Source organism: Chenopodium quinoa, unplaced genomic scaffold, assembly GCF_001683475.1.
Source record: "Chenopodium quinoa cultivar QQ74 unplaced genomic scaffold, ASM168347v1, whole genome shotgun sequence".
Classification (NCBI taxonomy): Eukaryota; Viridiplantae; Streptophyta; class Magnoliopsida; order Caryophyllales; family Amaranthaceae; genus Chenopodium; species Chenopodium quinoa.
The window spans coordinates 3,283,147-3,296,897 of record NW_018745281.1 but is presented as its reverse complement, the minus strand read 5'-3'; the positions used below and the strand labels follow the sequence as shown (position 1 = coordinate 3,296,897).

At 32.3% G+C, this 13,751-nt stretch overlaps 1 protein-coding gene across 1 annotated transcript; it reads right to left on the bottom strand.

Annotated features, from left to right (window-relative positions):
• Positions 1–8,125: 8,125 nt before the first annotated feature.
• On the bottom strand, positions 8,126–10,653 carry LOC110711809 (UDP-glucuronate 4-epimerase 6-like). The gene is made up of 2 exons (XM_021890236.1): positions 9,997–10,653; positions 8,126–9,369 (listed from the first exon to the last, which is right to left on the bottom strand). The coding sequence occupies exons 1-2, from the start codon at positions 10,446–10,448 to the stop codon at positions 8,478–8,480; spliced, it is 1,344 nt and encodes a 447-aa protein (XP_021745928.1). The 5' UTR covers positions 10,449–10,653; the 3' UTR covers positions 8,126–8,477.
• Positions 10,654–13,751: the final 3,098 nt, after the last annotated feature.

The window sequence follows — 13,751 nt, the reverse complement described above, 5'->3', positions numbered from 1 at the left end:
CTATTTTAATATGACTCTGTCTAGACCGCTACTTAGGGTATTTTTTTAATGCTCGTACTTATGCTAAAGAAAATTTCCCAAAAAATGAATGCTTGGTGATCTAATTTGGTTTCCAAAGCAGGTAAGGTTGTCCTTATCTAGAGTCACCTGGAGGCTATCCCTTCTTATGCTATGTCCACTGCTAGATTACCTACTTCTATTGGTTGGAAAGTAGGGAATGGTTCTTCTATACTTTATTGGTTGATATCTGGTGTGTTGACACTAATATCATAGCCTTGTTAGACTTGGACCCGGATCAAATCTCAGATCTTGATCTCACTATGGATACCTTTATTAGGGAGGATATCCCTCCTAAAATCCAGTTTTTTTTTTTTATGGCAACTTCTCCGTAATAGTCTTCCCACTCGTCACACTTTAGCTTCTAGGCATATTAATGTCTCGCGGCATTGTGCCTTTTGTATTTCTTCATTGCCCTTTCTCTTTTCACCTTTGGTCCTCCTCCTCTGTTAGAAACTGGATAGGCATCCTTCCTCCGTCTTCTTTCTTCCATGCTCTTCTATCTTCCCTTAAACGTTCGTCCTAATGCCTGCTTCCCAAGATTGTAATTATTTTATGGAGTCATTGGAAATGCAGAAATGCGTCTGTTTTCAAAGCCTCACCCCCTTTGTACAGTCAGTTTTCTTCCGTGCTTTGTCACTCTACCAGGAATGGCAGGCAAGGAATTTTTTAGACTCCCTTCACCCCTCGAATACTAACTCTTCTCTTAAACCTCAGCACACTACTACTGATACGATCGTCCCATGGTCTCCTCCCCCAACAGGATATTGCAAGTTAAATTTTGATGGTTCAACAAGTCTTCATAATTCTACTGCTGGTGTTGTCATTCGGGATGCTACTGACAATCATATTTCTAGTTGTACTTATAACTTAGGTTCTTGCTCGGCTTTTCTTGCGTAAGCATTTGCCCTGCAAAATGGCATTCTTTTGGCTAAGGAGCACAATATTTCCCATATTTTCATTGAAGGCGATAATTTGACTGTTATTAGTATTTTGCAGGGACACTACAACTGCCCGTGGAAGCTTGAGCTCCTTATGGAAGACATCAATACCATCTTGGATTCCTTCTTAGCCTTTAAATCTCAACACATCTTTCGTGAATGAAACACAACAGCAGACTATGTTGCGTCTCTGGGTTACTCTACTACGACCCACTAGGATATTGATCCCTTCTTCGATAGCAAGTTTTCATACTTTTTACTACGAGATAGACGGTCTTGTGAGAAGACATTCCTAATCTTGTCCCCTGTATCTTACTTTCAACAAAAAAAAATAAAAATGCGTTAGTATATAGCTTCATTTTAAAAAAAAAATCATGCAAATTTTCAAGGAAAAAAAAAAAGGATAAATGCTCTGAAATTGGAAGGATCAAGTATGTTACTCCGTGATTCAGAAGCTGGGGGGTTTCAGACTAATGGGCTGATTGTATCATTCGGTTAATGGGCCCATAAGTTTCTGACTCACTTCATGTATTGTGTCTTTTTCTGACATTGTTTATTTGATATTTAAATTTTCTATTTTTTTTTGGAAAGAATCTTGATGTATTAGGTCAATCATTTTATTTTGATCATCAAGGTTTTTTATTTTTTATTTTTTTTCCAAGTAGTCTGACACTTCGAGGACACTAATATGCTTCTTCTATTGATTGCATTATTAAAAAGTTATACAGTGGTTCATTACATCATGAGTATCATCTTCAAAACTCAAATCAAAAGTAGCATTTAAGCTGAATAAGTTCTATTAATGTTTGATTTCTAAACAATTTTGAGCTATGTTGTTTATTTAAAAATTAAAAGAAATAGTATTTTATACATCTTGATAAAATATAATTTTTTTTTATACATAGGGTAATATTCATGTCATTAAAATGCGTATTAAATCAGGTGTGTATTACTTTAATAAAATATCTTTGTGTGCGGCTCGGGTGTAAGGCAAAGTTTTATGTTCATATCATATTGTTGAATTGGATGATGATCGCAAATTTGGGCCATAAATCAAATCAATATTACTCCGTATAAGATATAGTTTTGACACTAATATGATGAAATTGAGTTAAAGGGTTGTATTTGATAATAGATGACACTTATCGACAACCGTACCCTACATTTAGACAACCAAATCTAAAGGATCCCTCACAAATTAAAGATTAACCATCAAAGTGCTTCCTTAATCATGCAGCATCTAGACTTAACTAGAAGTCATGAGGTTTGTTTCACTCATAACAAATGAGCAATAATGCATGCATTAATTAGGAGGTAGGAGAATTAATATAAATTCAACAATAATTAATTTTGTTAGTATTAATATGAAGCTTTTTAATTTTTAATATTTAACGCTCAAAATTAGTATATTGGCCACTACATAGGCAAGTGGGCTGAAAATAAATTTAAAGGGGATAATGAGTGTGAAACATGCTATTTACTAAATTAGAAGATACTTAAATGAATTTGTAGGTTTTGTTTAGCATTAACACTTATTAATTATTATGCTACAAGTACGAACAATGTATATTAGATGGTTTCGCTGCATATTATTAATTGGCAAATGCTAACTGTTGTAACAACGGATGCAAGAAAGAACAAATATTGAATGTAAAATTGACAAGAAAAAATACACACAAATTAACGTGGTTCACTAATAATTTGTTGGCTACGTCCACGGGCAGGCGAGAGTAATATTTTATTGATCTTGAGGAAAACAAAATACAGATTTAGAACAGATTTGAGAACAATCACAGAAAACTGATTGATTGTCTCTCGGATTTCTAATATTATCTCTCTCATATCTCACAGTTGAGAAATACACAAAAGACTCTCAGACTTCTAAATGATCACTCAATGACACAATCATACGGCTACAAATAACTCTAGGGGGTATATATAGCACTCCGAAATAAGATAGATAGACGCGCAGAAAAACGCTGACCGCCTCAGCATTAAATGCCGCGCGCGACTTCCTGTGTTGCGCGTGACCAAGCTCTCGCTCGCTATTGAGTGAGCTCTCACTCGACCAAGCCGCACCTAAATACCTCCGCGAGCTATAGCTCGCTCGCCTAGGAGCTATAGCTCCACTTTTCGTCGCAACCTTCAACCTTGCCAACGAACAACTGAGCTACCTCGCGAGCTACCGCTCACTACTCCAAGACTCGAAAATAGATTCAAGGCATATTTCTAACACTAACGTACGCCTCGGGGCGTTGGATAAGAGAACTAAAGTAGAAATATTAAATTAAAATGAACATTAATTACACCAATCGACGCGTAATTTTGTCATGCATTCCCAAATTAATACCACTTTAGGCAATATTTTAAATGCTTATCTAACTCCCCGGGGGCGTTCGTTAGCAAGATCCTTATTAATTAGGTAGATCTTAATCCTACCAATGAGGTTTTGTAGTTCTAATATGTAATATCCCGTATCTTTATACGTATTTTAATTTAAATCATTATTTTATGAAGTATTTAAATAATTCAAAATGAATTATTTATGGTATTTTTTAATTTAAAAAGAATTATTTTAATCAAAGGTCCATTTTTATTTATTTAATTTTTTTGGAAATATTTTATTTAATTATTTAGAAACTTTGGGGCATATATAAAAGGAAATTTAAAGTCAATGGTATATATTTAAGGAAAGTCAAAGGACTAGTTTGAATAGGAGAAGGGATCATTAAGGGTAGAAAGAGAATTTGAGGTTAGGAGGGTTTTAGAGAGGGGGTATAAATACCCATCTTATGAGCAAGTTAGATCTTGCCCAAGGTGGAGAATACCCAAAGGTAAACCCTCTTTCTCTCCTTTAATTTTCCCCCTCACCTTTTTAATTTTCACACACCACCACACACACACCACGGTGGCCTGCTGCCACCATCACCACAGTCGGCCGCCGCCGCCAGCAGCAGTCGTGGGAGGTGGCACCAGCCACCCTCCCTTTTTTCCCCTTGTTGTGCGTGTGTTTTAAAATAAAAAAAAAAACAAAAAACTCTTCTTTTGTTTTTAAATTATTCTGGCTTTGATTCAATTATTATTTTTGGGTTTTGTGATGATTTTTATGATGCTTGATTATAATTATTATGTATATAATTTTCATATTTGGTTTTTGAATTAAAAAGCCCCAAATTGAAAACCCTAGGTTTCTAAATTAATGTATATTGATGGGAATTGATTGTAGGTGATTGAAAGTATTAAATTAGATGCTTTTAAACATAATTACAGTAATTTTACATGTTTTTATAAAGCTGGAATTTTTACATAAAGGCTATAATTATGTTTCTTGAAGGGATTTTTAATTACCTATCAATTGGGAATAAAAGTTAGGGTTTTTTCAGCTTGTTTTAGAGGATTTATGAGTGATTTAAAGAGTGCATATATTGTTGGAATTTATATTGAATAGGTATTGATGTCTCTTTGTAATTTTGGGTTGTAGGAGATTTCCAAGTGAGTGATTTTGTGTAGTCGTGTCAATTTTGAGATCATATTCAAGGTACGTTCGCGTACTTGGTAATTATTTAAGTATATAGAAGCATGCTTGACTTTGTATAATTAATTCCATGGTAGTATCGTTAGGTGTGAATTGGAATTGGTGATTGGATTGACGTTGATGATTGATTTATGATGTATGAATTATTGATGATGGATTAATGAATGGAATTAATTACATTGGCAGGTTGAATATGAACACTTTTATTATTGACATGATTGAGAGCATGTTTAATTAAACTAAATATTTAATTTGATTTGGAATATAAAAAGGGAATTTTATTGTAGTTCATATAATTTTTATTGATGCTTTAATTATGGGAATTGAGCTATTAAGTGTCTTAGTACACAAGGATAAATTACATTGCGGTGCCTATGTGCACTTAAGGTGTACTAAATACCGAGGTAGTTTAAAAAGGATTCAACATTAAATTATGTAGTCACTAATTTTTTATTAGAGAAAAAAAAAAGCCGAGTCGAGTCGTGTCGTGTTCGTATTTGGTTTCATGTCAATTTCGTGTTGTTCACAAAATCTATCAAAAACCATGTAAAATGTAGGATAATTGCATAATTTGACCACTTTATCAAAAAGGGTCGTGTTCAGCTTGGTTTCGTGTCGTATCAATTTCGTGTTTTATCTCACTGATTTCGTGTTCATGTTGTGTCAGTTTTGGTCCTTTTGTCGTGTCGTGTTAGTGATTGTCAACTCTAATTTTCGTAGGTTATAGGTTAGTTGCTGGTTTTGTTATGATAGGTTTATAAGTTGCATTTATGACAGGGCCTTGTTATTTTAACCAATAATCATGCAATGTTTAAGAAATTTAATTTGATTTTTATTGAGATAAACTACGTAATTGTGCTTTCCTTTATTCCATTAGCCGTGTCCAAAATTTTTGTTGTATACAGACCTAATGTACACATATGTAACCTCTAGTCGTTTTTGAGTCTAGGTTAAGTTAAATGTTTTTATGTTCAATCTCTACTCATAGACGTGTTATGTATAATATATAGATCCTCTCTTTTAATTGAATAAAAAAGTTAAACTTTTAACGAACTCCAAAACACGACTTTGATCATAGTAAGTAATTATAATATAAAACTATTATTATTTTGAAAATCTTCGCCAATACTCTAATTTTATCAATATCACCCATGATAATTTATTTTAATATATATATTGGTCTAATTATGTAGTCAAAGTTTACAAATTGACTAAAAAAGTCTAATATTGCAATTATAAGAGAGCGTAGAAAATATAAGAAAAAGGTACCCGTAAAAGTTCGTACTTGGTATACAATTGTCTCTGCCTACTATTGGTAATTTGCTACGCTTCATGATTTGGTCCTCTAACTACCTCACGTTTTTTACCCTAATCACTCTCAACACTCTACTTGTATATCTTAGGGATTAATATAGTAGAACTGTAGTAGGATTTTAGTAAGTTGAGATTTGAACTCAATTTGAATATATAAATTTTAACACACGTTGCATGAATGGTTAATTTAATTTACGTGATAGTACAAAATTAATATCGTATTTAATAGGGCACTATTTCTCGGATATGATGCATCATAATAATATAGTGAGTAACTAGTGATATGGAGGTAGGAGGTTTCATGACATGCATGAGATCTTATATAGGATATGTTAGTGCGTTAATCAATGATCTTTTGCTTAGACATATGTTGTATTATTTCTCCATTTCATCATTATACGTACGTACAAGGTACAACACAAGTAAAAAATATATAATTTCACGCTTATGGACTTATCAATACATAATTTCAATCAATTCTTTATAAGTAAAAAATTATAAATAAAAATAATACAAGTATTTTGAAAATTGTTGAGGCAGACCTAGAGAAACTCTACTCGACTATAATTTTCCATGAATATAAACCATTATATATAGCCAAAATAGAATACTCGTACATGATTTGTTTAAAAATCCAAATATTGTAGGGATCAAACTATATTATTAAGAAGCGGATATATGATCTTTTAATCGACATCAACGTACAAGACCTACAAATTCTCGACTTAAATGTATATGCTTTTTTTTAAAAAAATTCGATTCTTGTGATGTAAGTTGAGTTATTCATCCATATAATAGGAAGTGACAAATGGATTGTTCAAATTGGGCACAAATTGATCTAAATCAAATAATATTATGATACTTTGGTCAATTAAAATTATTTTATTTGTTCAATTGGGTTGAGTGTTGAGTCTATTAAACCTGACATAGTCAATGTATTTATATTAGGCATAATTTGAGTTAAGATTGAGTTCTTCGCTCAATTAGGTTAGATCTATCAGTTTTGTCAAGTCGACAATATTAAAAGGCATATTTATGTGCACAAAAATAACAAGAAATTTAGATTAGTACATCCCTCGCTACTTGTATCGGCTGTATGATAGCTGTAACTAAGAAAGCTTACTGTACGTTACTAGTTATATTAACATTATATATCATTCTTTAACTAACACCAAAATATACGTACTGACCTCTTATCTAATTATTATTGATTATATTAGTTATAACTAATGACTTCTCCGAAAAGAAATGAAATTAAAAAGATGGAATATTTTGATGTGCACAAATTGATCTAATATATAAATCAATTAATTTTAATATATAGTTCAAATAAATTTGTAATTGAATTGAGTTGACCATAGAATTGCCAAACCCAAAATACAGCTTTGATGTATGTTTGGTGGAGTTTTCTGACCAGACCATGTTATCCTAGGATTCGTATGTGTAGGAGTTTTTATTGCTTACAAGTATGATGATTTCGAAACAAATTTTTAATTTAATCTAGTCAAACAAGCTAAGATTGTTATTAGAACTAATTTAACTAACATTTTTAAGTTATTGTATTGGTTATCAAAAACTAAATACATACTCCTTTCAATTCGTATTATTTACTTCATTTTGTATCAATAGTAACATATACAATATTAAATTTTAAAATGTACATACTTAATTAAGGGGTTTTCAAAATGTATTAGGTGACACAAAATTCTTCAAAAGTTCACTTATACTTCGTGTAATATATCAATCGTCTAAAACATTGATATTCATGAGACAGTTGCAAACCGCCATATGAGCAGGTCATGAACCAATAGTAGCAGTCAATTTAATTTTATCACTTTAAGGTTTTTCCTTCACTACAAGAAATAGGTCAAATTCCGACGAAAACGTTCCGACGGACATGAATTCCGTCGGAAAATTCGACATTTCCTCTAAATCAAGCTGTCGGAATATTATTAATTTTTAACTTTATGCGTTATATTCACCAACTAGAAAGTGCAAAAAATGAACATGGGTTAAGGAGACACAAGAACCTTTCCAATGAAGCTTAACATTAAAGCAATTTCCACCGCTATATGCCCATTCACCACCACCCACAACCTTTTTTGTCCTTTATTTTAGTCTTGGGTCATTCAAACACACTCTTATATTGTATAGTAATTCACTAATTCATATTATACTATTAACCCCATAAATAGAGTCCAATAAATTTAATTTGTTCGAGTATTAATTAGAAACTCAAAAGGAGTGATCGATATAGTATAACAAAGTAGTTTTACAATATTTTTGGTTTATCATCTACTTCACTTTTGAAGTAGGTCATTCCCCAACAAGATCACTTAGGCTTTACAATATTTTTCTTTCTTTTTTATTTTTGGTTGGATCCAAATTCCATTATTACCTCTCCATGATCTACACTTATCAATCTCCCTCCTTCCCTTTTTTCCTATAATAATAATAGTAATAATCTTATATAATATGAACACTTTAAAGTTTCTATATCTATAGTACAACATCATCCATCCCCTCAAGCAATTAAATAAAAAATCTAAATGGAAAAAAAAAAGAGAGGTGCCCATGTTCTTTGTTATGAACTATTCGGGCGTATAACCATGATGAATGTCTTTAATTGATCACTCGGCTTCAGAAGGAGTATCCTTTTTTACCTTCGGTTGGACACCATAATAACTAACATACCACTTCACAAACTTCCTAAGACCGGTAGCCAAGTCCGTGGTGGGCTTGTACGCGAAATCTTTATGTGCCAAGGTAACATTAGCATGGGTGAAGGGCACATCTCCATTCCTTGGCATTGTGATCACATGTTTTTTAGCTTTCACATTCAATAACCCTTCCAAGATGGAAACTAGTCTCCCAACCCCAACAGGACTAGTATTACCCAAATTGTACACCCTCAGTTGAGCCGGCCCTCGCTTCTTGCCACCACTCCCGGTACTCTTCTCCGCCGTGTCTAGAGCCCCAACACAACCCTTCACGATGTCATCGACATACGTGAAGTCACGTGCCACCTCGGTCCCATCATGGGTCTTGTAAATATTAATGGGCTTCCCTTGCAAAATGTCCTTGGTGAAAAAAAAGTAAGCCATATCCGGTCGGCCCCACGGCCCATAAACAGTAAAAAACCTAAGCCCAGTAAGAGAAAGCCCATAAATGTGGTTATAAGTATGGGCTATCTCCTCCCCAGCCTTCTTAGTAGCAGCATAAAGACTAGCCGGCTGGTCGGTCCGGTCCATTTCCGAGAACGGATTATCCTTATTAAGTCCATAAACAGAACTCGAAGAGGCCCAAACAATCGCGGGTTGTGGGACCGCGGCCTTAGCCACCTCTAAGAGGTTAATAAAGCCAGCAATGTTGGATTGTACATAAGATTGAGGGTTCTTCATAGCGTAACGCACCCCGGCTTGAGCCGCAAGATGTAGCACATGGGTAAATGGGACTATATCAAACAACTTGTTCAACATTGGGGTGTCATTTAGATCTGCTTCCACTGTAAAGATTTGGTTCCTATATTAAATAATCACAAAAATATTAATTTAATTAGGAATTGATACTATTGGTCCTTCACGATAAATATATAGTAATAATAATAATAATATATCTTACTTAATTTTTCAGTTCCCTATAAATGCTTAGAATTTGGATTACATGGGTGAATTATTTAACTCTAAAATTAAAAATAATATTTAACGAAAATCAGTAATTATGTTGTCTAATAAGCTTTAAACAAGTTACAATTGAGTATAGCACTAATCCAATATTAAAGGAAATGAAATTTAACAATACTATCAATATGATTATTATATTAATCAATTGCCTCTAATGAAGTTGTTTTAGATCTTTGTAATTCATATTGAAATTACAATTTTACTTCCCTTCGTCTACAAAAGAAAATAGATCCTACTTTGACTTTTTTACCAAAAACAATCACCATCAAAGTAAGAATAACATTTGGAGACGAGTAATTATCTTTTGTAAATCAATTTGCTATTAATTGTAGGCAAAGAATAGAATAAAATATCAAGTAAAGAGAATCAAATATTCTTGTTATATGCTACTAGAAAAAAGTGCAAAAAAATAAAAAAAACATGTAATGTTGTAAAGTTGTGGTGCGGAAATGAATGGGTGTTTTACCTTGACAATAAGTTCTGCCTTGCCCGTTTAAGTGACGGGTCATAGTAGCTGTTAAAATTGTCGAGTCCCAATACTCCGTCGCCCCGTTTTCTGAGGGCGAGGGAGCAATGGGTGCCGACAAAACCTGCGGCGCCCGTAACAAGTATGGAAAATCCGTTAGGGCGCCGCGGGGTGGAGGACTGGCGCACCTGCTTCTCCCAGGCTGCGCCAGTCCCGTAAAAGCCTGACGAGAAGAATCGGCTCGTGGTGTGGATTGACGCATTCTGACCGCCGCCGCCGCCGATTGGGTAGTTGAGGGTGAAGAAGAATACGAGGAGAAGCGCCACGAGGAGGGTTACTCGGAATAGGAGCTTCGACGAGGCGGCTAATAGCTTAGTGTTGTTCACGCGCCGTAGGTAGCTGTTGTACCTTTCTAGCTTTGTGCTCTTGCTAAGGTCCGGAGAAAACGCCATACTGTGAAAGATAATGTTTAATTTGTTACTTCGTAAATGATTTTTCAGAGATGTGAGAAATACAATGATGAATTTTTATTTTTGGTTTTATAGGAAATAATTAAATCAAGGGCTCAGTATTTGATGAGGGAATGGAGAATCATTGAGCCCTGAAGAATGAATGAGAGGAATGGATGAGAAATATAAAGGAGAGTAGGGAAGAGAGAGAAAATTAAATTTTAAAAATAAATATAATTAATATTAATATCAATATAAAAAAAAGAGAGAGAAAAAGGGGGTTGGGTGGAGACCACTAAATGCAAACTATGGTGTGTGCTTTTATGCTTTTAATAATTAATTAAACATTTTTTTTAAAAAAATAATTTTATTTTTATCAAGATAGGTATAGAAATTATAGCATATGATTGTTAATAGGAGTCTTGAAGATCGATTGATTTTAAGTAGTTTGTTGATTTGAGGAGTAAATGAAGGAGTGTAATACTTAACTAACATTTCATCCAGGTTGTCAATTTCCTTTAAAAAACTTGTTATTTCATTATAATGTAGAAAACATTTACTCACTAATTACTACTCGTACTCCGTATGTATGTATATTTTTTACTCTTACTTGTATATTATACCCCATACGAATCTTGAAAAACATACAATAAGTAATTGTAAATATCTAAAATAATGAAGTGACCAATATATTTTTTCTTAATCAAATGACTCACTACTATATATATATATAAACCCCATATAATTTTTCCGAACTACATAAATTAGTGATTTTTTTTTTTGAGGAAACATAAATTAGTGACTTAGGTAAGAGTACTTTTTTTTTTTGCGTAAAAACTAAAAAGTGATTTATGTACTTAATTAAATAACATATCATAATAACAAATTAATAATTAGTCTTTAATAGATAATTGTAATTTTATTTTTTTTTTGAAAGAAGCGATCCGGGCCTTATAGATCTCTTTTAATAGAGAATTGTAATTAATTTACTCTTATCTTCAATTTTGTAAATATCTACTATATAGTTTGTATATAAATTTGATTTTTAATGTGTGATATTCCACATTTATGGAATTAAGACTTTGATTGATATTTCACACTTATTTTTAATTATGTATGGAGTTTTACAATTCTCTCGTATCCCACTACTTTTTCACCAAAAAAATTTATAGGAAATGGTCCACAATCATTTATAGCAAATATAGACAATCTATAAGCCAAGTAAAATCCAATTTGAATTTGTCACCCCTGCTCCTCTTTAAATTAAAACCTCTACCACTAGAAACTTAAGAAGATGACTTATTAATGAAGTTTTGGCCTAGTGATTAATATTGAGTAGGCTGCAAACTCAATCCTGCAGCCCACTCTCATTTGTACAAAGTATTTTGTATTGTTCTTGTGGCTCATTCGAATAAAGAAAAAAAAATGATGACATATACTTAACTTTAAGATTGTTAGCATGTATCTCACCAATTAAATAAAGAATGAGTATCAGTTTTCAAGTTGAAGTATTTAAGCTTCCTAAAAGAACTTATATAAGTGAATGTAATTACAAGATAGCTTATGCGATCAGATCATACAATTATGCACTCGGATGTACTCAAAGATAAATATGTCCAACTGATCCAAATGTATATTATTGCTTAATCACAAGGTAGCTTATAGCTTAGACGATCAAATCATACAATTACATCAAATGCATGTAAAAATTTCAATGAATAATAAATATTTAAAATCCTATAAAGTACTTAATATTTAGTAGAAATTTTGTTCCCCTAATAAAATAAAAAGGTAATAGATAATTTGCTACCTATTTTAGCTCATAATATATAATTAAAAATTTTATTTCTTAGTACAATAATCTCATATTTCCATGCCAAATGATCTTAATTACCTTTGCATCATGCTAGTGGCTAAGGCACCATTGCCAGCTATATCAAGCCGTGTTACAAAATCTTCTGACCATGTGAACAACACGTGTTTTCATTGAAATTTTTCCTCTTCTTTCACACTCCTAATTTCCAACTACAAAAAAAAAATAAAAAAATGAAAAAAATTCAATTAAATTATATTACATCACATACTCCATATTATTAATTTTTTACGGATTATAAATTGCAATGCCTAAGTGATAATTATGTCAAAAAATTTCACAACATAATACTAAGATAAATAAAGAAAATTAATGTAAAAACGTGTACTCTGGAGTACTAATTCCTACTTCGTACATTACATTACCAAACAAGTAACTATACATAAATAAAGATGATTTTCACATAAATATATGCACAACAGTAAAATTTTATGCGAATTAAAAATTTGTGAATCGACTCACACATGATGTTTCATGAGATTAGAGTGCATTTTCAGTTTTTCACACACCCCCTCAAATAAACTAATTCAATTCGGCCCAGAGTACATCTAAGGAATTAAAGGTCCCAAATCACGGGCATAGCTTCTTATATCGTGTTTAAATACGAGCCTGAGCTGCATCCGTCACCGAAAGAGAGTCCACTTTATAAGTTCAATGGGCTTTCATCCCAAAATCACATAATATTAGGAGGAGTATCTATTAATTTATAAATTGTTTACCTCTTTTAATATTTATCAATGTGAGACACTTACGTATGTTATTTGGACAGATTATGCCTCAACAACTCGTAAAAACATTAAGTACTCTGCGGAAGTACAAAATATACTATAGAGAGGTTGGTAAAATCTTGTATGCTACGTCTTTGATTAATAGACCTCAGTGTGAAAAATTCTACGAAATAATATTATTTTCGACCACAATAATTATGCATTACATTGGTTTTATAGATATTTAAACGCATGCTTATGCATGGATTTAATTATAATGGGGAAGTGACTGCGTTTCAAAGGTGTTATAATTGAAGTCTAGGACATTCGTAATATAAATAGAGTACAAGCACTATTGTTTTGTTATGACTAATTAGCTTGCCAACTAAGTTAAGCTTTAAGAAAAAGATAAGATTAGAAAAACGAGAGAGAATGTATATAAAGTAGTATAATATAATTAATAAAGTGAGGTAGAAATCATTTGGTTTCAGTACGTTGTAGTATAGTGAGATTTATTAAATAAAAAGAAGAAATTTAAAACTAATTTTTTTTCCCTTCAAAAGAATTATTATTAATTACCTTTTGGAGGGTTATAACTTTGTCCATAATCATTTGATGGAATTCTTAATTATTAAAGTAAAACTTATAGTGACAGAGAAAAAGGGTATAGGAATTAATTAGACAGTAAATCAATAAAGTTCTAAAAGGACAAAAAAAGTTGAAATT

Excerpts from the sequence above, each read along its gene's own strand:
- LOC110711809 (XM_021890236.1), bottom strand. The coding sequence starts at position 10,448 with ATGGCGTTTTCTCCGGACCTTAGCAAGAGCACAAAGCTAGAAAGGTAC. Across the intron at positions 9,370-9,996 it reads AGGCAGAACTTATTGTCAAG|GAACCAAATCTTTACAGTGG; the intron begins GTAAAACACCCA and ends TATTTAATATAG.